The sequence below is a fragment of the Pectinophora gossypiella genome, chromosome 26 (assembly GCF_024362695.1).
Source record: "Pectinophora gossypiella chromosome 26, ilPecGoss1.1, whole genome shotgun sequence".
Lineage (NCBI taxonomy): Eukaryota > Metazoa > Arthropoda > Insecta > Lepidoptera > Gelechiidae > Pectinophora > Pectinophora gossypiella.
In genome coordinates, this window is record NC_065429.1 from 4,262,983 (window position 1) to 4,290,242 (window position 27,260).

General features: G+C 39.3%; 1 protein-coding gene across 1 annotated transcript in view; it reads left to right on the forward strand.

Annotated features, from left to right (window-relative positions):
* The window catches only part of LOC126378444 (cuticlin-4), a 71,574-nt gene that overhangs the window by 22,917 nt on the left and 21,397 nt on the right, over positions 1-27,260 (forward strand). Inside the window, exons 2-3 of the mRNA XM_050026810.1 lie at positions 24,483-24,560; positions 26,640-26,787. Coding sequence (XP_049882767.1) covers positions 24,491-24,560; positions 26,640-26,787 — 218 coding nt within the window. The 5' untranslated portion in view covers positions 24,483-24,490. The remainder of the gene's footprint in view (positions 1-24,482; positions 24,561-26,639; positions 26,788-27,260) is intronic.

Genomic DNA, 27,260 nt, shown 5'->3' on the forward strand with positions numbered 1-27,260 from the left:
CTTCGTCGGCGTGGCGTGTATCTATATTACGCGGTTTAGATTTTTTCATACCAAAGTTTCTTCACGCTAACTCCCGTTCCCGGGGGAATTTTGCAATATCCTGTTGCAACTAAGCTTTAAGTTTACTAAGGTACCTGCATGCCAAATTTCAAGCTTTTTTTTTTTTTTTTTTGACGTGACTTATTGTAGATTTGCCGCAGATGGCATTAACTACTTGGCCGGAAAAAGCCAAATTTCAAGCGTCTAACTTAAGCGGTTTAGATTTTTCATACAAAAGGATTTTCCCGCTAATTCCCGTTCCCGTGGGAATTCCGGGAATTCCTTTCTTAGTGCACCTCTACGGTACCTAAACTACGTCCCTTCCAAATTTCAAGTGCGTACGTTTAGCCGTTTAGGCTGTGCGTTGATATGTCAGTCCGTCAGTTTCTCCTTTCATATGTATAATAATATATTTAGAAGAAGATGCTTGTCTATTACCCGTCCCTTTCCTTTTCGGCGAATAAGAAAAGGACAGGCATAACTTAAAATAAACTTAGAGCATTATAGACGGCGTTACGGCTCACCACCTATCACGTTGGTCTAACAGAAAGCTCGGTGACGTGTGGATACTTAGATCATCTTAAGATGGACGTACCTCTGACAACCCCGAGTGATATACAGTTGTGAGCCTTAAAGTATCATATTCGATTACTTTAGATGTAATTACATTTTTTTTATGTAATTAAAATTCCAAGTTTTCAGGGTCATACATAATGTTAACAACGTGATTATACTTTGAACTACAGTGTATATAATATGTATACAATGGTATAATTAGTAGTATTTATGTAAGTATCGTGTTTTTTTCTGAATCCAGGAAGTAGATGTTATCTCTATCAACAATAAAATAACACAAAATACACACAAAATGCCTACCTCATTACTTACCTGTTACAAGCGAGATTTATACAAATATACAGGCTGTAAGTGACGTCGTAACGAACACTGAGAAGGCTCTGAGAAGGATGATTTCAGCTCATTATTCAATATCAAGTGGAATTTTCCGTCGCAAGAATATAAAATTGTAATTACTTGACGGCTTAATTAACGGCATAACGTGCCTTCCGAAGCACGGATCGTCTTACTTTCGGACAATCAGGTGATCAGCCTGTAATGTCCTAACCAAACTAAGGATCACAAAGTGATTAAATTTTTGTGATATGTCCCCATCGGGATTCGAACCCGGGACCTACGGATTGTGAGCCCAACGCTCAACCACTGGACCACGGAGGCCGTTAATTATTAAGTATTTATTGATAATATTATTTAGATAAATAAACGCCTTTGTAGGAAATTCAAATTCAAATTCAAAAATATCTTTATTCAGTAGGTAACATAGTTACACTTTGAATCGTCAATTTTTACATAACGTACGTCTCATCCGCCTAAAACTACTGCAGCAAATATACATATCGTCACTGGAAAGGCAAAATTACGTAAGCGCCAAAAGGCCATTTCGAGAAAAAGCCGTTTAAAGTTTCATTTTTTCGTTTTTTTATCATAACTTTTTACCCAATTATCCAATTTAGATGATGTCAATGTAAGGTTACATTGTTTTTTAATTTTCTATGTCCAGCAATACATATCATAACAGTTGGATTGCTATTTTAAGATATAGTGGCGCTTACGTAAAAATGACTTCAGTTTACAGTAAAGCAAATTTACTCAACCGCCATCTGGTTAAAATATTATTTGGAAGCAAAATTACTTACAGCTCTTACGACAATGCATACGAGAACGACAATATTTCTTTAAATATAATAATACTCTAATGTTAGCGGAGTAAAAGTTACTGTAACGACTTTTACACATCTGCTTTCATTATGTGAAAATTGCCTAAAAAGTGATCGATTGATTATGTCAGTTCACCAAAGATTCTTTAAAGTAAGTTTTTGTAATATCTTACATGGGTAAAAAGACGTAAGAGACAAATAATTATTCTTAATACCTCCTTAAATTACTTATTACTTCAATTGATTTATAAAAATAGCTATTAAAATACTGAAGTGCCAGAAATAAAGTTTCATAAAATATAAATAATAGCGTACAACCCGTTATCTGTTTGTAAAAGTTTCTTTTTAACACTTTCAAAGACAGAACGTATACGGACGTTCCGATTCCAAGGTGTCATACTACCTATTATGAACCACCAATGACCCATGGTTTCTGTCCGTGAAAGGGTTAAACGGTTTTATTTAGCTAAACCCGTACGGTATATTTGTATCAAAATTAGATATTGCAATTTAAGTACCTTCCTGTTGTCTGATTGATCTGAAATTTGGTACGCACCTTTAATTCCGATGTCAATACAATATAATAAAATCAATAACATTATAAATCTAAGATGGCAGCCGGTACATAATGGGGGATTACATATTTTTCCAAACCCCCTCAATATGGGTATCAAATGAAATAGCTACACAAGTAGAATACTGTGATTATGTCAAAATTTAAAATCCAAGATGGCCGCCGTTCCAAAATAGCGGACTAGGTACATATTTTTCCACAACCCCCTCAATATGGGTATCAAATGATAGGACTACACTAGTAGAATACTGTCATTATGTCAAAATTTCAAATCCAAGATGGACGATATTACAAAATGACTGAAAGAAGGATGTTGCCCTTAATTTTGTTATTGGCATCCACCGTCCATAATATGCAGGGCAGCACAGTGGATCGCTGGGTAATGATGCCGCCGACGAACTGGCAAGGAGAGGATCAGACACCAGGGTATATGGACCCGAACCAATCCTGCCGATACCTTTCAGTCAGTTACGCTCGTGGGTAAGGGACCAGCAACTACACAACGACAGATGGGCACAGCTGCCCACATGCAGACTGTCGAAGGATATCATGTCTATGATATCCAATTCACTCGCCGACTGCTTCGCTTAAACCGCAATGACCTCCGAATAGTAGTGGGCAGTATAACGGGTCACTGCCCACTCAACAAGCACCTATTTAACTTAGGGATAACGGACAGCCCACTTTGCAGAGGCTGTCTGGACGCAGAAGAAACTGCCCCCCATGTAATCCTGGAATGCACGGGAGTGTCGGCACAATGGGTAAAAATCCTCAAAGGAATGGGGTCGCTCCGCGAAGCCTGGGAAATCCCCAGGAGGCTTCTGAGCTTCTGGAAGGAGATAGGTTGGCTTACGTAGTCAACAATTACACGCATAATGGGCCACCTTAGAGTCTAAATGCGGAAAACAGAGCCCTAGTGGGCTATATCTTGCAGCACAGTCGACCATGCAGTAGTATATTTGGGCTCAAAATTGTTTGAATTAGGACAAGCATACGTGGCTCTAAGTCTAGTCAAGTCTCTGGAAGGGTCAAGTCTTTTTAATTCCTCAATAATTTCTAATTCCTCAATAATTCCCCTTATTGTTTTTCAGAGTATTTACCACGAAGTTTAATACACTTTTCCATTCGCTCGAACCAGGTATTATTTAACATTTATTCCACTCCAAAGTAGAGGTGTTCAAAATGGCTGACTTGAAAGCGTTGGCCGCTTCTTCATCGCACTGGAACCTTTGACCGCGAAGAGTTTCTTTTTTAATTTTAGGAAATGTAAAGAAATCATTGGAGCTTAGGTCAGGACTGTATGGAGGATGGTCAAGAATTTCTACGTTTTCCTGCTTCAAATAATCGTTTGACGAGCGGTGTGTGAGCTTGCGTTGTCATGGTGCAGCATCCTGCACCCCTGCGCATCATCATGCGTCGCTTTGGGTTAGATTTTCGAAGTACGGCGATGACTTGTGGTAAACAAATTGTGGTATACCAATCCGCATTAACCGTCCTACGATCTTCAAGTGCAATTGTCGCAACATGACCGATTTTCTCCACGAAGGTAGCCACCATCTTCTTTGAAGTGCTTCGAGAGCGAACAACTTTAGTCGGCTTTGACTCGTTTTGGAAGACCCAAACTGTGGATTGTTGTTTGGAATCAGGATAATAGCATAAATCCAAGATTCGTCACCACTGATGATGTCGTACACGTGATTTGACTCTCCTCGGTTGAACCTCTGAAGAGTTTTCTTACACCATCTGACGCGGGCTACCTTATGATCGTCAGAAAATGCGGGATGCAACGGCAAACTAGTTTTCTCACACCAAGTGCCTCTTGCAATATCGTTTAAATGGTTGTCCCTGAAATGCCTAATAACACCTCTATTCTCGGTATGTCACATGACGATTTTTGAGGATTAGTTGTCTCACAGCAACGATATTATCTTCAGTGAAGGCGGATGTCCACGCTCGAATTCTAAATACCAGCGTTCGATGGTTCGCAGACATGGCACTTCATCGTGGAATAGAGATTTTAACTGTTTGAAACACTGAAGTCGCGGTAGGCCTCTTCGAAAGTTATAGAACATTTTTCTTTGTAAGATTCATTTTCGGACGTGACCTGACAGATTCAAACCAACGCTGTGACTAAACAATTGCATTAATCCTAATGCTTTCAATTGTTTTGATATTCGAAATTCCAACAAATTTGAATTTTGAGTTCTCGATTCAAAATTGGCGCTAAATATGCAAACGACAGAACTTAAAAAGTATAACAAAGTCGCTTTTTCTGTCCCTATATCCCTATGTACGCTTAAATCTTTAAAATTGCGCAACAGATTTTGATGCAATTTTCTGTAGTAGATAGAGTGATTCAAGAGGAAAGTTTATAGGTAAGTATAATAACATCCAATAAATAGTGTAGAAATACTGTTATTTTTGAGGATTTTAATGTGATGTCGTAAATAATTTCATTTTTCCTCAGCATTGCATCCGTGCGAAGCCGGGCGGGTCGCTAATAAATTATAAAATCAATTCTAAAATAGTTTTACTTTTAGACCTATTGTTAAAAAATAACTTCCTGGGAAACTTACTGCTAGCCCACAAACTTGCTTAATAACAGCATAAAAATGCGAAGGCAAATTTACGTACACGCCTTACTTATTCTAAATTCTGTAAGTCAAAATTACTTATACGCCATTCACTGCATAAACATGCTAAGACATTTTTTTCTTATACGCCTTACTTATTTTAAAAGCTGTAAATAAAAATGACTTATACATAGTCTATTTTTTATTTTCAGTAGTCCAAAATTACTAATAAAATGATACTTTTCAAACTATAGAATGCCAAATTTACTTAAAGTTAATATGTAGTTATTATATAGGAACACAATATTACTTATACACCAGTCACGAAAAAAACACCAAAATCTTGTCGTTTAAGAAACTGGAATTGAAAAAAGTCAACTATTTTTAAATTTACGTAAGCGCCAAAAAAGTCCTCGTATCGCAATGCTGCCCAGACAGATCGACGCAGAATGAAACGCTGATTCCGAATATATAAAAAACCCAAAATACCTATTTTGGCGCTTACGTAATTTTGCCTTTCCAGTGACGATATATACTTACTAACTATGACTAATTATCAATGATCGGAATAGGTAGTGCAATTTAGGGTCAACGACCTCAAACATTATATTAGTGTGGATACGCCCGGCGGGTTTGCGGGATTGCGGGATTTCGGATATTTTCTATCTATACTGGTATTATAAAAGAAAACAATTATTTCATAAGTAATATATTTTAAATGTTTATCATTTCTAAAGTGAAAAGTATGGAAGAAATAAAAAACATTGGTCCTTTAAATATTTTTTTATTATTGTAAAACGTGTAAGCATTCAGTTACGAATAAAAGTGTTCATACAATGTAGACAACAAGTTAAAATAATCATTTGTTAATTAACAACATAATCAGAGAAATACCATTAGAAAACATAGCATCACGCCTGTAACCCCGAAGGGGTAGGCAGAAGTATAAAATACCCACTCCTCGCCAGCTATGTTTGAGTCGCATATAGGGGCCGAGCCGATTGCCATTTATCGGGCACCAATTATGAGCACATGATAATCATAATGAAATTTAACATTGTTGATTAATATTTAATTTAACCTTTGCATTAAATAAAAACAGTAATTATCGTAATTTATTTCAATTCGACAGAAAACGAACGAACGAACGATTGAATTAAAAAGTTTGTTTCCTTCAATCGTCATCTTCATTCTCACTATCAATTTCTTCAACATTTGAAATGGCATTTTCGTTTTCTGTGGAATTGAAATAAATTACGATAATCTTTTCCATATTTGCCAACTTTAATCGATTTCTTTTAACATTTAATATCCATTTATATGTCGAAAACGTCCGTTCAACTTCTACTGATGTCAGCGGGGCAAATTTCCAAATTAAAATATCGTCAGTTGCTGAACCGCTTGCGATTTGTTCTGAAAACGTCCTGATAATATCAATATCCGGATTGCGAGCTATGACTGCTTCTAATTTATTTTGTATAGGTGAACTCATACTCCAATTTACTACTAACCTTACTTCATCAAATATTTGAAATGATTCGACTATGGATCTATCGCGTTTTTGTAAATTTGTCAACGCTATTTGTATTATTTTAAAATTTTCGTCGATGAAATTTAAATCATTTCGAATATTGTCTTTATTAATAATATTTTTCGCATTTTTTATTGAGACTGCTTCTGAACTTCTCAAACATGTCAAAATATGTTTAATTTCGTCAAAATATTTCACATAATAAGAGGCTGCTGCAAGCCAAGTGCCCCACCGTGTTATTATTGGTTGAGGTGGCAACGGTAAATTGGGATACATGTCTTTTAACAATTTTACTCTACTGGGAGACTTCAAAAAAATTTTCTTTCCGTTGGCAATCAGTGTGTCTACATCCGGATATTCAGAACGTATTTTTTCTGCTACCCGATGGAGAGCATGAGCTAAACAAGTGACATGCTTCATGTTCGGAAAATGTTGTTTTAAAACTCGCCCCGCTGTCAACATGTACGCAACACTGTCTGTACATAACAAAAGAACACTTTCCACTTTATCTTCATAGGAGTCACCCCACAGATTTTTCAAACAATCAATGACAAACTGAGAAATTGTTTTTCCATTAACATTTTCTAATACTTTACAAGCTATTAGGTAAACTTTTTTTGATGCTGTAGAGTTCAAAGGTTTGACCAAAAAGTGCACTACATATCTTCCTAAGAAATCAGTAGTTTCATCCAATGAAATCCATATTTGTTCGTCCACAATCTCGCTGTGTATTGTAGCAAGCTTCTTTGCATAAATTTCGTCCAAATATTTTTTTCTGAGTATTGATTCACTGGGCAGCTTTTTTCGATTAGAACAAGCGCAGCACATGTATTTTTGAAAAAAGTTTTTAAAAGATGGGTTTTCAACTTGTGCCCACGGAATATTACAGAGAATAAGGAACTCTATAAAATCAAATAAAAAATCATTTGGAGACATCGACGGTGTTCCCTTATGCACAACTCCCTCAACATGTCTCTTGATGGTGCTCTTTCGACATCCGATGTTAGTCTCACATTTCGTACAGTAAATTGTATGATTTGTGGACTCGTACATCAGTTCAGGATAGGATTCAATCCAGCGTTGAACAGTCTCTTCCTTTGCTCGCCAACTCATGTTGTCTGAGCTGAGTAATCTGAAAAGAAAAAAATCGTTTAGACTATTATGTAAACATGAAGTACATGTTTATAAAAAGTTAGTCCTGTTGTATAAATAGCCATATTGTATTTATAGTCAATACTAGATAACATTACCGTTCCCGCGATATTCCGAGACTTCCGAGGCACCATAAAGTTTGCATCGAACTGTTTGTACTTTTAAACGTAAATTACGATGGCCTCTTAATTTTTCGTAGACTATAATATATATTTATCATTCAAAATATCTTTAAAAAAGCAACCTAACTATGAGCCAAATATTATTCAAATCCTATTAGCTTTTTTCTTTGTGGAGAGACCTTTAAGCATTTTAATATCCTAATCTTATTTAAAACTTTACAAGTCTTCATAGCTAAGTATTTTAAAAAAAGGGCTCGGGATCAAACCTTGTTGCCTTTTATATTTTTAATACTCTTAAGTACTATTTTGAAACAATAGAGACAAATCAAGAGAACTTAAATATGATTCAAGTATAAATCCAATATCAACGAAGTAACATTGATAGACTAAAACTATTTCTAATTGTAATTTTCTAGGTTACAATCAAACAAAACCTTACACATTTAAATATGAATGTTAGTACTTACCGATTTTCACCCAAAAATGGTCCTTTTCATAAACAAATCCAATTCAGTCACGCAAAAATCAGAAGTCCGGTATACAAGAGCCAAATTATCACAAATGTAGAGGTTCGTCAGTCCATAAAACAAGCCAAGATGTCGTCAAGATAACCAAATAAGTAACTCGAACTCACAACGTATGCACTCAATGAACCGAAGAACAGGAGTGAACAAACACCGCCGTATCACCTCATCATCCCTTTTGCAAAAAAGAGACAGAAATATGGGATTTATTGTCTCTTTCTCCCATTTACACTTTATGTTAGTACTCTTATCAGTCGTTGCCTTTGTTAAGCAAAAACAATAATAAGTACAGAAGTTTCACTCTTTTATTGTTTAGCGCATGCCGCCGCCACTTGAAAGGCAAATGCCGCCAACAAAAAAAAAGTAGAACACTGCATTCATTTCAAATTGGCATCTTATCGCTAATCGTACAAGAGTGCAATTTGCGTGCCTTTGTATTCGTACAATACATTTTCTAAGAATTTTAGTTGAGTTTGAAATAAGGAAAAATATGGCGGTCAATTAAGTTAAGTCGCGTTAAATTGCATAATAATTTAATGTAATATAACGTTTTTAAACCCTAATAATCTTTATTGTGACCAGCTCGTATCGAAATAGTAATCCCGCGCGGTTGGCATGTCCATGTTAAGATTTCGTCACGCAATCCCGCCAAATTGCACTACCTATTCCGATCACTGCTAATTATACTCCTATAACCAAACTCAGTAGCCAAACTCAATGATGACCTTGAGCGCATTACATGTTGGTCGGAGTCTAATTCGTTGGTGTTGAATGGAAGTAAAACTAAGTACATGATACTAGGCTCAACACATCAGGTGAATAGCATATCAAACCATGGGGCGAATGTAGTCATCCGTAACGAAACTGTAGAACGAGTTACTGAAGCTAAGAATCTGGGACTAGTCATGGATGATAATTTGAGATTCGAAAAACATGTAATAAACACAACGGCGAATTGCTTCTATCGTCTCAGAATATTATATCAGATCAGGCAATACATCAACACAGATACACGTATTAAACTATGTGACTCTCTTATCTTATCTAAATTTAATTACATGGATGTAGTATATAGCCCGCGACTTCTTGTACGTACACAAAAGCTAATCCAGAGAGTACAAAACGCCTGCGCAAGATTTTGTTTTAATATTCCGCCCCGCACACACGTCACTCCGTTTCTGAATAAGGCAAATATATTGAAAATGAACGCGCGCAGGCATTTACATCTAGCGACGCTGTTATTCGGTGTTGTACACAGTGGAATGCCGCCTTATCTCGCTGATAAACTGGTATGGTCACGTGACGTGAAGTCGTTTAAAACTCGCTCGACGTACTACTCACTGGCCGTGCCGCGCCATCGTACCGTCGCCTTCCGTGGGAGTTTCAGATTCGCTGCATCGAAGTGCTGGAACGATCTGCCGCCACCGCTTCGTAGTCTGAAAACGATTCATAACCTTAGATTCCACTTGAAAAAACATCTTTTACTAGCTCAAAAAAGTTATCTGTGACAGAATTTTTACTTTACTTTCAACTTACCTCATAGGATCAGACACGAAAGCATGGCGGAGTCTTGTAGGCAGCGCGGATGCGTCGATACCACGTGGGCGGTTTATACTTTTCTTTTTTCCTGTCACTAACATTTATTGCATTCACACTTCACACTGCAACCAACCACCCACTATTTATTTTATGTCTAAGTATTTGCTGTTATCACTTATCATTTGTTATGTCATCTCTATATCAATATACGTTTATAATATTTATGAACCCATATGAAGTCAAGTAGGTATGTTACTATTTTATTTTATTATTCACCAACAACATTTAAAAAGCGAATGCGTAATTATCGCAGGTACCTAACGTGCCTTCCCGGCGGCGGCGGGTGACTGGAGATCGACACAATAACAACATGATTAAGTACTCTGTCTGTCTCCTGCGGCCGACCGGTGCAACGCACGAACACACTCACATACACACACCTATTTATTTACTGATGACCCATATCTATTTGTTCGTATTATTTTATGATATTTTTATGTTTATGGTAAATCGTATTAATGTGTATTTATTGTAATTGTTATAATTTTGTAATACTAAATAATTATATGTAAGTAAGTAAGTAAGTTTAAGTAGTATGTATCTATGTACATATATATACCGCGATGTCCGTGGCCTCACTCGGCAGGGCCCGCAGAATACCAGCGTCGTGGCTCACGCCGCGACTTATGCTGAGCGAGGTCCTTTTATTCCGGACTCCACCGCAGATGATCGGGCCGTCAGTGCGTTACATTTAGAATGCTTTGTTTTATTATTATTATTTTTTATGAATTTGGCTTGTTTTTCTTTTTGTTTTGGTATTTTTTTTTTAATGTTTTTTTTTTGTCTGTGTACTTTGATTTCCGTGTGGTTTCTTTCCTGTGTTAAATGTAATGTACCTGTCTGTCTGTGTCTGTGATGTCCGAAAATAATAAATGTTTCTTTCTTTCTTTCTTTCTTTCTTTCATAACTACCTACTTATCAACTACGACTTAGATCATCACCTGACGTCACCACACAAATTAGTCTCAGCAACCTGCATGTGACCTTATGCGCAGACGCAGCCGAGTATGTCGATATTGACCTTGCCAGACCTCTACGCATTGCCCATTCAACCGTGCAACTATGAACTGAACTTCAATTAAGTGCTCAACTGAATTCATCATCATCATCTTCCTAACCTAACCTGAAGATTTGACAGGTCCAGTTTGTTACAGTATCGACTGCCTGTCTGACCTTCCACCGCGAAGGGAAAACCAGCCCAATACAGGTTAGGACACATACCTCCGACAGTGCATTTCTCGGGAATATGGGTTTCCTCACGATGTTTTCATTCACCGCTGAGCACGTGATAATCATTTATGATCCAAACATGAATTCGAAACCAAATTCGACAATTATTGGTTTAGGCCTGTGCTGGATTCGAACCTGCGACCTCAAAGTGAGAGGCAAGCATTTTACCAACTGGGCTACCACGGCTTCTCATTACGTAAACAATATACGTAATTATAATTTAGGTACTCTTTTGAAAACTATAAAATCCTTAAGGAGGTTTCGTTGATGTCTTTTATATGGGAGAATAGAGAAAAAGGAGAGTCATATATATCATCATCAGCCGTACGACGCCCACTGCTGGGCATAGGCCTCCCCCAAGGATCTCCACGACGATCGGTCCTGCGCTGCCCGCGACCTTCACCAGACCGTCGGTCCACCTTGTAGCGGGCCTACCCACTGAGCGTCGTCCGACACGCGTGGTCGCCACTTCAGAACCCCAGAGTCATATACAAACGCCGAAAAATACAGCCTAGTCCACAAACACAGCACAGTTAAATGATGTCATTCCCCTTTGTCCGACCACCCGACCACCCGACATGTCCGGCGGCGATCCAACTTAACGGACAACGCCTTAAAAATAGGCACCGTTACAAAAATGTGTGGTCTAACTCATGAGAGGTGTGACTTGAATATCAACGAACTGAAGTTAATATGTATCACTAATTTAAGAGCCACGCTCTTGTCTGTGTAGCATTCTCGATGCTGCTTTTTTAGGGAACAATAGGGCAGTGATTTCCCTCTTGCCTTCCGCCCCGCAGTACTCTGTCTGACGCAAGTGGGATAGCGCCTAGAGTAGTCTATTTCAAAGCCATACTAGGACTCCTGTCCTCCGCCTCTGAATAGGTTACAGTCCCTGTGACTTGCCCCTTCCGTCCTGCATTGCCGTACCGATGGCTCCCATCTCGCCTCTGCAACCGTTGAGTTTTCACCCGTATCCCTGGGCAAGAGTTTTACGTTATACCCCGGTAGGTCTGGGTCTCTATCCTTACTCAGCCACCATCTCACTCCGGCCTACTGAATTTAAAATTATGTACTTACCTTTAATATAGCCCTCGCCATGAAAGTAGTTGCGCTATCTTGGCGCTAGTGTCGCCTTCTATGCATACAATTATAACATAACATAATCATTTTACATACATCCCACTGCTGGGCATAGGCCTCCCCCCAATCAACCGGAGGGGGTACGTAGCATTCTAGTAGACGTGTTTTTACAGCTAATAGCCGTAACCAACGGCTTACCGTGCTATATTTGATTTGAATATCAGTTTTTTTTTTATAACTTGTCCCAAATCCAAAGCCTTAGGCAATTGCCTGGCTATTGTGACCACATTATCAGTTCACAGACAACGGTCATTCTGTCTCTTTCTTTTGTACTTACGTTAGAAAGAGAGGACAATGTATTTTTAAATCTAGTCTGATAATGCTAGATGTACTTAGCGGTTTGATATGACGTTAGAACGGTACTTTGATTTGGTAATATTTGAAAATTTGATGAGAAAATGCCTTTCTCGGGAATGTGTGTTTCCTCGCGATGTTTTCATTCACCGCGGAGCACGTGATAATCAATTATAATCTAAACATTAATTCTAAAACAAATTCGACAATCATTGGTTTGCTTGTGCTGGATTCGAACCTGCGACCTCAAAGTGAAAGGCAAGCGTTCTACCAATTGGGATACTTACCACGGCTTTTTCATACACAGCCCCAGCAGCGCCCTAAACGCATTGTTGTATTGCAATCTCAGGTCACTGTATATACGCTTCGTGAAGCTGATCCACAAACCGCACGTCTACAAAGATGTAGAAAATACTTTTCTTTTGTTTTATTTTTGATGTTCGAAAAAAATATTTCGTTTTTTCTTAATGACAACCAAAAGCATCATTTTTTTTCTGGCCAGTGTTGTTATGACATAAATAACCCACAAATCAATTACTCACTCGAATAAAAATAAAATCGATAGGATGGATTTTAATATTATTATGAATTTCCATATTTAAATTCGACAACTGATTACAGTTCGAGACAGCACGAGCATCTTCTCTCATATACCTTGTAAGGTCAATGACCGACGTCATCACTAGAACACAAGGAGAATAATAATCACAGATAGGACAAAAGAAGTACAAAAGGTGGCCTTATTGATAAAAAGCAATTTCTTTCAGGCAACCTAAAGGTGAATTAAACTGTACAACTATCTGATAAACCTACTTAATCAGATTACATCATCTTCCAATGTAGTTGTGGTTCCAATCCGTTTGTGACTAGAATAAGAATACCACAGATTATACAGGGTGTTAGTGATACCATACTGAATACGAATACTTCTTCGTGGAGGTGGATGACCAACCTCATCAACCCGGTTGTCAAGACACTTCATTCTACACAGACACTACACATTGACGTTATCGTACACGCGCATCTGTGTGTGTGACGTGTGACGCCCATACGATTGATGGCTAAAGTAAGACCGAAGGGGTGAGGTAAACCTAGCTCATATGCTGGTGGGGAGCGGAGAGTGGCCATTCTAAACGTAGTATTATTCCTTATTCGATTTATTGAAAGCCCGACCGTCTGCGGCGATCAATTATACATATTTAAATGGTGTGCTCACATGCCCGCTATGTGCGAGGATCTTTTCCAATAAGATTGGCTATATAAGCCACATGCGAGCACATGAACGTCGGAGTTGAAGCGGTCGCCGTAGCCGAAATCGGCTAGGTCACATCATCATCATCATCATCATCATTAGTCCTTATTCTATGACCGTAGCGAAAACTGATTTAGATCGTAATTCCGAGTAAGATCAACCCAAATTTTATTTTGGCTCTGTCCATTAGACACCCATTCCAATACGCCCCATCCAGCACGCTCCCACATTTGAAAATTTGTTTTTCCACTACGCTCCCATGTCACTAACACCCTGTACCTGCCTTATGTCATCTGACATTGACGTTGGCCTTAATATAGGAATGGCGTGTGGTGCGTGACTTAAAAAAAAACTACGAGATTTTAATATTGCGAATATTTGTTAAATTGTTTTTGTTTTGTAACAGACTCGGTGAAGTGCGCATGTTATCCTAGTGAAGGTTTGACAGGTCCGATTTTTTACAGAAGCGACTGCGTTGAAAAATCACAACAGAATATGATAATTCATAAAGGCTACTACGTGGTGTTCACTATTCGAATTTAAATTCAAAAATATCTTTATTTAGTAGGTAACATATATTTTGAATCGTCATACGACGCCGTTATAAAAAATAAATCAATTATTAGTACCTAACCCAACCAGTACGGACAGCAAGTAAAACAGGTCTACATTTGTCGGTGTCATTACAATGAATGACATTTCCCGCTTGTTTCGTCGACGGTGCCGGCGCTTGCGCAACGTTACGTCACCTTGCGACTGTTTGTCTGTATTGGGTGCGTGGCTGTATACTTTCGGGAGCTTTGTTTTTTTTTGTTAGTAATCGAAGTATGTAACTAGAAAGGGAAAATAAGTTTTTTTCAGTTAACTCTTTGGTCGAACGCGTGATTCACATTGTAGTGTCGCGGGTTCGATTCCCGGCTTGAGCTCCTAACTACTGAATTCTACTTTTTTAATTTTTATTCATGTTTGGATCATACTTGATCCATTTATCAATTAATCACCTATCGCGTTGGTCTAGCAGAAAGTTGAGGTGTGGGTACTAAAGTTTACCTTCCGATGGATGTACCTCTGACTACCCCGATCGGGATGAAGTCGTGAGCTTATGTGTATGACACCCACATCTCTCGTTCTGTGTGAGTTTCGACTATATTACTGTTTGCTAATGTCATTGGTGTACGTCCGTCCATGTGTTTACTCTATGTACCCACATGTCGTGTTGAAATAACGTGTTAGACCGTCTTACGTCAGACCTATATCCGTTAACGTCTTTCCTACACATACACACCGATGTGCCGTTCCCGTGAATGTTTCAAAATTGGAAATGTTCCACTTGATATTAACTCAGAATCATGGTCCCAATAGGGTCCACATAATATCAGCGTCGTGGTTCACGCCGCGACTTGTGCTGAGTGAGGCCCTTTTATCTCAGGACGTCCACCACCACCTTATGATCATTTCGGCTAACATCCGTCTTGCTTTTTTATAATTGTTTTAATGGAAATTTGATATGATGTTGTTGTCTTTTTTTGTGTGGCGTCCTTTTATAATAAACTATTTCTATTCTATTCTAATCATCTCCCTCAGTATTCGTTACGGTGTCACTAACACCCATACCTACTTGTATGGCTATCTGTATGTACTTGGACGGGGTGTAAGTGACATCGTAACAAATATTGAGAGGGATGATTCAGCTCATTATTCTGAGTTAATATCAAATAGAATTTTCCATCGCAAAAGTATAGAAATAAAAAACTAAAAAAAATCATGGATTTTCCGACGGAAAATTCCACTTGATATTAACTCAGAATCATGGTCTGAATCATCCCCCTTAGTATTCGTTACGACATCACTAACACCCTATATACTATACCTACCCAGTTCATCTGTTGTAACAGTTATTTTATTGAAAGTGTGTCAAAGAACCGGTTGTGTCCACATTACATAACAAAGGACGAGTTGTATGTGTCTCAGACCTCAATCAGTGACTGCATAAGACCTCATTTGGTTGACTTACAAAAAAGGGCTGGGCAGGGCTTGGTAGAAAGCTGTGTGACTTAACTTGTTTAATAATAAACAATACCCTTTGGTTTAAGCAGATTCACGGTCTGGAGGTCCTAGGATCAAATCCCGGTAAGGATATATTACAAAAATCACTTTGTGATCCCTAGTTTGATTAGGACATTACAGGGTGATCACCTGCTCCGTGCTTCGGAAGGCTACTTACTGATGTAAGTTAGTAGTTGTTACATGAGCCATGTCAGGGGCCTTTGGCGACTCAATAGTAACCCTGATACCAGGGTTGATGATGTTGGTAATCCACCTCACAACTCACATTATAGAAGAAGATTGTAGAATGGATATTTTTTTGACGTGTCGTGACTCTCCTTCCCGCACCTATTTGTAACTTTCGCCAACCCCACCCCCTCTGGGTCTTATATTAGTTTAAATGAGAAAAAAAACCCGCGCGCGCAAAATGTCTGTCTCCCTCACACTTAGCGTTACACGTTAGCTGTCACTTTTGAGCATATCTGGTTTTTGTATACCATGGTCGTGACTATATTTGGTGGTTTCTTACATGTAGAATTTGACATTGACAAATTATTTTAAGGCCAGAGTGATCTCAGATCTACTAACATGATTTCATAACATAACATAGTTTCACGTCTGTATCCCTGAATGGGCTAGGCAGAAATGTATAGTACTGTTAGATAGAAAGGAATCGATCGACCTAATATCGACTGATACATCACTATGCTCATAAACGTCACAACACTAGCTTACGCACTTTGACAGATCTAATTCTTACCGCGCATTGAGACGATTGTAAAATGTTATCTCATTGAAATATAATCTATAATAGAATAGTTTCCAACTAGTCAAATCAGTTACTTTTTACTAAACGTCAAAACACGAAATTACTATGGAATTTTTATGAAAAAGCACACAGTGACGTCATAGAAAAACGTAGTCAAATGTCGGACTTATTATTACGTTTTTCTTGACTAAAATTCATAAATAAGTAAAATAGAAAAAAATAAATTCTTTTTCGTTAGTTTTAGATCTGTCTTTATAGTAGTAGGAGTCGAAGTGGTCGCCATGGCCGAAATCGGTCGGAGAGATCATCATCATTAAATCAGAATTTCATAATTTATCTTGAAACTAGTACACGACCCAATTGTACTGAACTGAGGGGTTAAAATGGCCACATCGAAGCAATTCATCTAAGAAAGCAATATTGTAATTTGACATTTACGCATATAAAAGTAAGTGCGCAATGCAAACAAATCTCAATAGCAATATTGCGTATAAAGAGTTGGCCATTTTTACCTCCCAGGCCTGCGTTTGGACCCGGGATTCAAACCCATACCAATTCAATTCCATATACAAATTACACCCACGGGATCCCAGACCGTAGCAACCAATAAACCCAACATTATTTATAAGTAAGGTCGTTTGTCTGCTCAGGCCGGAAGAGTCAGGCTCCGTGAAGCATGACATGAGTAACATACCTCATCAAGCTGCCTACATGGCGTATGTTCAAAGTTGAACCGAACCTATTGTTAAGTGTAATGATACCATTTGAATAATACTAAAGTATACCTACTTACTATATAAGATGGCAAACTTTTTGGTTCTTCTTCTTCTTCTATCGTGTGGGTTGTGAGGTGGAGTACCAACCTCATCAACCCTGGTGTCAGGGTTACTATTGAGCCGCCAAAGGCCTCTGACACGGCTCATGTAACGACTACTTACTTACTTCAGTAAGTAGTAACCGGGACCAACGGCTTAACGTGCCTTCCGAAGCACGGATCATCTTACTTTTTGGACAATCAGGTGATCAGCCTGTAATGTCCTAACCAAACTAGGGATCACAAAGTGATTTTTGTGATTTGTCCCCACCGGGATTCGAACCCGGGACCTCCGGATCGTGAGCACAACGCTCAACCACTGGACCACGGAGGCCGTTAAAACAAACTTCATTTAAAATGTAACCTAAAAGAATTTATATCCAGAAAATAGTATAATTTATTAAACAAAACAAATTGAACAATACAATTTGTTTTGTTAAAAACCTAATCACAAAAATCACTTTGTGATCCCTAGGTTGGTTAGGACATTACAGGCTGATCACCTGATTGTCCGAAAGCAAGATGATCCGTGCTTCGGAAGGCACGTTAAGCCGATGGTCCCGGTTACTACTTACTGATGTGGGTAATCGTTACATGAGCCATGTCAGGGGCCTTTGGCGGCTCAATAATAATCCTGACACCACACCCACGATATAACCCACACGATAGAAGAAAAGAAGAATGAAGTTTTTTTGGTTTAGTTTAAAACTTCTAATCTCCCACACCCCGGACACTTCATACAAAAATACCTCGTTTTACACAGACAATACACATTGACGTTATCGTACACGCGCATCTGTGTGTGAGTTTGTCCTTCGACGGGGGGGTGAGGAAAATCAAGCTGGCTCCAACCTCGTATAGGTGCGGGGCGTAAAGTGTCCCTTCTATACGTAGTGTAATTGTTTAATCTATGCCATAGTTTAGCTAAGTATCATACCTAGCTTTGTAACTTAAGTTCGACTTATGTAACTTGGAATAAACGCTTTCTCTTCAAGCACTTTGTGTGGTTGTGACTGTCTTATAAGGTCGTTTATCATAAGGGACTTTCTGTCAAATGAAACAAGATGTACAATCTATATGGACATGTGAAACAGATTATAATGGGGTAGTCCGAGGGTGGGGGTGAGGAAAGCATAGCTCAGCCGCTGGTGGGGAGCGGAGGGAATACCGTTCTATACGTAGTATTCCTTATTCTATGACCAGGGCTGATGAGGTTGGTAATCCACCTCACAACCTATATACACACATAAACAGCCTATATACGTCTCACTGCTGGGCACAGGCCTCCCCTCAATCAACTGAGGGGGTATGGAGCATATTCCACCACGCTGCTCCACTGCGGGTTGGTGGAGGTGTTTTTACGGCTAATAGCCGGGACCAACGGCTTAACGTGCCCTCCGAAGCACGAAATCATCACAACCTACACCATAGAAAATCAGTTTTACGCATAATTATGCGTGTCCCACTCGCACTTGGCCGGGTTTTAATCAGTACGGTGTTATTGTCTCGTAAAACAAGTTGTATTATGTTTTATCCATTGTTATGTTATCGTGTGTCGTAATTATGTTTGTAGGACACACATGTTTAGCTTGTTGGTGTATTAAGCACTAACTTACATGTAATTTAGAGGATATCGAGACCTAGATACACTGGTGTTTGGTAATTTAAATATGTAACAGTGGTTACATAAACGTCCCACTGCTGGGCACAGACCTCCCCTCAATCAACCGGAGGGGGTATGGAGCATACTCCACCACGCTGCTCCAATGCGGGCACGCACCTCCACCAAGGTGTTTTTACGGCTAATAGCCGGGACCAATGGCTTAACGTGCCCTCCAAAGCACGGAATCATCTTACTTTTTCGGACAATCAGGTGATTCAAGCCTGAAAAGTCCTTACCAAACAAAGTACAGTCTCACAAAGTGATTTCGACAATGTCCCCATCGGGAATCGGACCCGGACCTTCAGATCGTGAGCCTAACGCTCTAACCGCTAGACCACGGAGGCTGTAACAGTGGTTACTTATAATAATATGTGATAATGCGGCGTATACTTTTACTTGCGACTTATGTTTTTAGTTTTGGTTTATTGCCTTTTATTTGTTTATATAAGAATTATTATGTAGTGTCAAACCACATAATAACGGGTTCTTACCGCGTTTAAAACAGGGATATGAGACTCCCAATATTTTGACACTGTTGCAAGTGCCATGATCACGGGATGACTGACCGACCAACTGATCGGGAGTCTCATATAACTGATTTAAACGCGGTCAGAACCCGTTTTTATGTGTTTTAATTATGATAATAACCGCGTAAACTTCAAACAATGATAACTTAGTATTCAAATGAAGCAGAATGATTTTCAAATTGATGTTTCATCGTACTTTTGCAAGTACCACCTACATGTTGCAAGTGTAATGGGCACTTTGCCACTAAACACTAGGCAATGTTTATGCTAAACCTAAAGTTACCTAAGTCTAACTGCTTGCAAATGGCGAGTAACTAGAAGATGATAGCTATTCTGGCAGATTCAAACGTAATTTTATTTTAGTTCAAAATTCAAATTCAAATTTCAGAAATATCTTTATTCACTTTAAAACGTAAATGAAATAGTCTTTTTCAAAATAGAATATAAATTCGCATACAAAAGTATTTACTAAGATTATTGATATAGTACAAAATAAAAATTATATTCCCATACTAAGTTTCTGTATTTTATGTTACAATTAAACGTCAATTCAGTGTGGAAGATACGTGGAGGCTAGAGTGGAAACATGTTCGACGGCACAAATCCGGACCTTATTCAGGATCCCGCGCGGAGGGTCCCTGGCTTTGACTCCAAGCGAAAAATCTGGACCCGACTGAACCGGTTTAGGACCAACCATGTAAAGTCAAACCATCACCTACATAAATGGTGTTTAAAAGGGTCGCCATATTGTGAAAGCGGTCACCCGGATCAAACCATATCTCACATAGTGAACGAGTGCCCTCTGCACCGGTTCCCAGGTGGCATAGACGGGCTGCATTGTGTGACGGATGCGGCAGAGACTTGTTTAGGGGAGCTTCAGCTGGATATATTATCCACGCAGGATATTTTATTTTTGTCTGCCATACGCAATAATAATAATAATAATAACACGTCACACATAGACGAGTACAATAACTTCAATGTGTAATGGCCTCGATTCCTATAGACACATACTAAGTGAACATTAAGTTATACCTATCATTTTCTTATCCGCCGAAAAGGAAAGAGACGGATGATTGACAACTGTTTATTTTGAAAATAGCATATGGCTCATATGCAACCCGTTTGACGTATGCTGTCAACTTAATTCTGTCGGGTTTACTGGCCATTATAAAATTTTGAGATGATTTTTTAAATTTCTTACTAAAATTGACGTGTGTTCCATAAATTCTATGCCTGTCGATTACCTGTCTCTTTCCTTTTCGACGGATAAGAAAGTGACAAGTATAACTTAAAATAAACTTGGATGGTGTGTAGTAGAGTCACCACCAGTGTCTGTGTAAAACGAGGTGTTTTGTATGAAGTGTCCGGGGTGTGGTATTATGTAGTTTTCGCAAACAGAAAGTGAAACTAGGAACTAACGAAGTAATTAATGCCACCTCACACACGCCTAGTCTCCAGGGCTATATGATTCATCGCATATTTATCACACGTTACGTTATGTTCTTCTAGGTATTGAAGACTTTCGATTTGCATCATGTTGAGCCGTTGGTCCACAACAACGTTGGAACACCCCCCCCCCCCCCCCCCCCGGAAATCCACGCTGATGAAATCAAAGCATAGAATAAGGAATAAAACGGCTATTTTTCGCTCCCCTCCACCGGCTGAACTAGGTTTACCTCACCCCCGCGATCTTACAGTAAGACCGCGGGGGTGAGGTAAATAAGAGGTTATTTTCGTCCACTCTGAAGAAGAGGCAAAGGCACATAACCCATACAGCCTAAGACAGACTACAACACAACAAAATCGGTTTTAGATAGTCAGTGTTGTGTCTTTTAAATTGGGTGGGGTTTTCGATATTTTTTTTCGATATATTGATTTTTTCGATATTGATATATATCGATATCGGCGTTCGTCGATATCGATAAATATCGATATTTTTAGGCGTCGATATATCGATATTTATCGGTTTTCCGATATATCGTTGCAACCCTAGTCTTACTTTAGATTTCAACGTACGGGCGTCAGACGTCACACACACGGCTACGCGTGCTCGACGAGGATTTTTCATGAGGTGTCCGGGGTGTAGGCATAGGCTACAGGACCCCGATACCGACCCCGCCGGCGTGGTCGACGACTTCCCTCAAGCAGCGCTTATCGCTATCGACCCGCCAGGGTCGATTAATTCTTTCAAATATTTTTCCTCTCAGACGACGCCCTGAACCGAGGTTCGAGCCCAACTGGGCACACTCAGGCCTGTTGTCTTACGTTGTACCGGGTGAGAGCCTTCAGCGCCCCCCATTTGTCCGGCCAAGTCAATGCCATCTGCGGCAAATCTACAATAAGTCAAAAAAACAAAAAAAGGCACAGGCTACATACATAAGATCACGCCTATTCCCAATTGGGATAGGCAGAGTCTTCTTGCTTAAGAATGTAGTAACAAATAGATGCCATAGTTAATCAACATTACTTCATTCAAACTTCACGTTCTCTTACGTTCGAAATGAAATTATCGAGGTCACACCCTGAACAAATAAACGATTTGTGGTCACGAAGTATACTTAATAAACTATTGATAAACGTTCCACGGTATTAAGTAACGTTTGTTCTGTATCGGTGAAAGGGACAGCGAGAAATAGTAAGGCAAATAGCTGTTGGATAACAGAATGCCTTCTGTACGATTCAATCTAAAGGTACTCGCGTACAAGCCACTTGCCGCAACCACAAAACGCCGCCACTATATTTCCTATAGTTTTCATACATTTTATATGGACTCGCCCGGAGAACGTAATATACGATCCCGACGACCCAATTACTCTAGCCATAGAGGCAGCCAATCAGCTTGCGACACGCTTCAAGACCCCGATACCGACCCTACCAGCGTGGTCGACGACTTCCCTCAATCAGCGCACCCACTAGGGTCGATTAATTCTTTCAATTATTTTTCTAATCGTGTAAAAAAAATACTAAAATTTTCATGACTTTTCCGACTGGAAATTCCACTTGATATCGACTCAGAATCATGGTCTGAATCATCCACTTCACTATTCGTTACGATGTCACTAACACCCATACGTATTGTATAGGGTGTAAGTGACATCGTAACAAATACTGAGAGGGGGGAGTCAGTTGATTATTCTGAGTTAATATCAAGTGTAATTTCTCAGTCATGAATTTGCGACGGAAAATTCCACTTGATATCAACTTAGTATCATGGACTGAATCATCCCCCTCAGTATTTTTTACGATGTCACTAACACCCTGTATATATTTTTAAAAGAACGTCTAGGGCCCTGTGCCGAGGTTTTTCTTGCAGCTTCTTTTCCCCGGCTATACACATTGTGAGAACCTGCAGTTTTAGGCAGATGTGACGTTCGTTATGTGAAAAACGGCGATTCAAAGTGTAAAATATGTTATCTACTGAATAAAGTTATTTTTGAATTTAATCATCCCCCTAGCATTATCCCGTTTCTCACAGGGTCCGCTTACCTAACCTGAAGATTTGACAGGTGCGGTTTTTTACAGAAGATATTTTTGAATTTGAATTTGAATAAGTGTTTTACCTAACAAGTTATCGTATGCACAACTGGCAAGGTCTAATCGTTTGAAACTGTCTCGAATGTGTGTCGTAATGTGTTCTGATCAAATATATGGTAGTACTCCGGTTAGTGGACATAAAAGGACATTACTTATATGCTATTGCCACATGGTTTGTGAATATTTAGGTTAGACAAACATATTGGGTTTGGCCAGTATGGTAACACACAGGTGTTTGGACTGTTTGGTTATGTAGAATTGTAGAACATAGTCTGTTTGGAATCCGTGTCATGGAGCCGTGGTAGCCCAGTTGGTAAAACGCTAGCCTCTCATTTTGAAGTCGCAGGTTCAAATCAAGCACAGGCCTAAACCAATGAGTGTCCAATTTGTTTTCGAATTCATGTTTGGATCATAAATGCTCAACGGTAAAGAAAACATCGTGAAAAAAAACACATTCCCGAGAAAGGTTTGGAAAGTCGGACAGGCAGTCGCTTCTGTAAAAAACCGGACCTGTCAAATCTTCAGGTTAGGTAAACGGACCCTGTGAAAAACGGGATAATGCTAGGGAGATGATGAATATTGCAAGTGAGGCGTGGATATCTATTTTTTTAGTTTTTTTTTTCAGTTATACAGTGAACGTGTTAAGTACCTAAGTAACCTAAATTAAACTTCTTGTAAAGTATAAACTAGAGTTCTTATTAATACGGAGTAGTTCGCCTTCATTTTAACGACCTTTACCTTTACAAGTCTTTGGCTATCGATGAATAGTTAGGCCACTGCCAATCAAGATTACATTTTTTATTTTAAATTAATTTTGCCCGGGATTTAGGGCCATATGGCCATTGGATTCTATCATTCATTTGTACACATAATAAACTCACCGCCGTAATCCCTAATGGGTTGGGCAGAACAAAAGACTACTTGACAACCTAGTCAAATGAGATCGTCAGTCAAAACAAAAGTTTGTATGAAATAACTAACTTTGTATGCAATAAGGCCGCCTATTGTGCTTATGTTTTTATTCATATGTTTATGTCCTTTGTATATGTCGTTGTGCAATAAAGTATTATTGATTGATAACTGTCCTGTGACGTCATCAAAAAAAGCGGTCAAACTTCGTACTCAGTGTTACCTAATTCATAAATGAAATTTGAAAATAAGTCGAAAAGTAAAATGAGATTGGTTTTTGATCATATTGGACTGGCTCTTATTTCTATATTGGCATTTAATATTTTGTCTTTGACCCATAACTGCGTCTACATCATGTATTTTTTGAAAACCGATAGATCGTATAAAATTATTAGAAGAATTAGCAACAATAGTATTAATTTGTGATGTAATTTTTGTTGTATTGTTACAGACTGAACCATGTGGAGGATACTAGCTATGGCGGCGGTGTTGTCCGCTGTTTATACCAAACAGATACCTCCTAGCACAGGTAACATTATATTATAACTTCTTCTTTTCGTTTCAGTTCGGATCATCGATCCCTAGTGACAATGGATCATTGATCCCTAGTCAAACTGGATCATCGATACGTAGTCACACTGTATCATCGATACATAGTCACACTGGATCATCGATCCATAGTCACAATGGATCATTAATCCATAGTCAAACTGTATCATCGATCCATAATCACAATGGATCATCGATCCCTAATCACACTGTATCATCGATACATAGTCACGATCGTCGATCTTTACTCAGACTCCTGGAGCTAGCGTTCAGCACCTTGAACAACCTTGCCAATTAAATCTCCCACCACGAAGATACAAAAATCGATTGACTATCTATACTAATATTATAAATGTGAATGTGATGTGTGTGTGTGACTGTCTGTCTGAAACCTTTTCACGTTTAAACCGCTGAACCAATTGAAATTAAATTCGGTATGGAGATAATTTGAGACGTGGGAAAAACATAGGAGCTTTTAATCTGGAAATTACCCTCTAAGGGGATGCAAACAACGTGCGCGCGCGCAATAACCAAAGTCCACGCAGACAAAGTCGCGATCGGATAGTAGGTACGTAATGATTGTGTTTGAGATTGCATATTCCTGTCTGTAGAGGACGGGGGACGCGGAGGGTGAGGTCAGTGACCCGTGGCGCCACTCGGTCGGACTGCCCGCACATAATTTACAAAATGGTTATTTATAACTTACATAAATAGCCTATATACGTCCCACTGCTGGGCACAGGCCTCCCCTCAATCAACCGGAGTGGGTATGGAGCGTACTCCACCACGCTGCTCCACTGCGGGTTGGTGGAGGTATTTTTACGGCTAATAGCCGGGACCAACGGCTTTACGTGCCCTCCGAAGCACGGAATCAACTTATTTTTTCAGACAATCAGGTGATTCAAGCCTGTTAAGTTCTTACCAAACAAAGGACAGTCTCACAAAGTGATTTCGACAATGTCCCCATCGGGAATCGAACCCGGACCTCCAGATCGTGAGCCTAACGCTCTAACCAGTAGACCACGGAGGATGTTCGTAGAGACAGGGAATATTACTAGAGACAGTCTCTGCTTAACTCGGTAGGAAATAGACGTGAGTTTTTGTATATAAGTAGGTGAAATGAAAAAAGTCTTTCACGGTTTTATTCTTCATAATTTCCGTTAGATAAGATCGCATTATACGGATATACCGTTTTCTCAATTTTATGATTACATACTTACTGCTATTCGTTCCGTAAGAGTAACTGTTACAAGTTACTTTCATACTAGGCACCGTATCAGTTACATCGTACGTAATTTGCGATGCTTTCTGATTTCATAAGAACCTAGAATCACTAATTTTATAGCGAGATAACATTTTATAACAGAAAGCTCGGTGAGGCGTGGATACTTAGTTTTTCTTGCGACGGATGCACCTCTGATTACGCCAACGAAGAACTTTTCAAGCTACGTTCCCGTAGCCGTTTAAACCTCCCAGACAAACTGTTTAAACAGTTTTTCAGGGAATTAATAAATTCTATATTTAGTATTAATATTTAATAAATAGCACCTTAGCACCTTTCGCAAAGGCCGGTCATAGGATGGGTGACCACAAAAAAAAAGTTTTCATCTCGAGCTCTTCCGTGCTTCGGAAGGCACGTTAAGCCGTTGGTCCCGGCTGCATTAGCAGTCGTTAATAACCATCAATGGGCTGGTGATGATGATGATTTAATAAATAAATAATTAAATCATCATCATCACCAGCCCATTAACGTCCCCACTGCTGTGGCACGGGCCTTCCCTATGGATGGATCTAGGGAGATCGGGCCCAGTGCGGATTGATGGTTATTAACGACTGCTAATGCAGCCGGGACCAACGGCTTAATGTGCCTTCCGAAGCACGGAGGAGCTCGAGATGAAAACTTTTATTTTTTTGTGGTCACCCATCCTATGACCGGCCTCTGCGAAAGTTGCTTTACTTCAACAATCGCAGACCGAGCGCGCTTACCGCTGCGCCACCGAGCTCCTCACCTACCTATATCTATCTCTAATGTATATATAACCATCTTGTTTCCTTCCAGAACTATCTACAACACTAGCCCAGTCGTCAGTGGAAGCGGACACGACGCCGTGGCCGGGTGCGCTGGCGCCGCTCGACACGCTCACCGTCGCGTGTGAGCGAGACAACATGCACATCACCATCTCTCTCGCAAACCAACATGAGAATAGGTGAGGTTTTGTAAAGTTGTTCATTATATAATATTAAATGTCTCCTATAATTAAAGGTTCGAAGGAAGAGATTGCTTAGCAATAAGTCCACCTATTGTGCTCTTTTGTTTTGTATTTTCCTGTTTGTGCAGTAGAATAAAATAGAAATTAACTCTTTACAATTAAAAAAATCGATTACTAAGGACACTGGATGGCGACTGGCCACCAAGCTTACAACCCAGCAAATAGGAAGGTACTTAACAGCCTTTTTGTTGTGAAATTGTGAAGGATGTTTTATGATGCGCTTGTCCATACTCTCAGACGACGCCCTGAGCGTAAATATGTGCTTAACTGGCCACCCTCAGGCCTTTTGTCTTAAATGTTGTACCGGGTGAGAGCCCTCAGCGCGCATTTGTTCGGCAAAGTAGTTAATGCCATATGTGGCAAATCTACATCTAAAAATACTACATTTTTAACTTCCTTTTTTTTCTAAA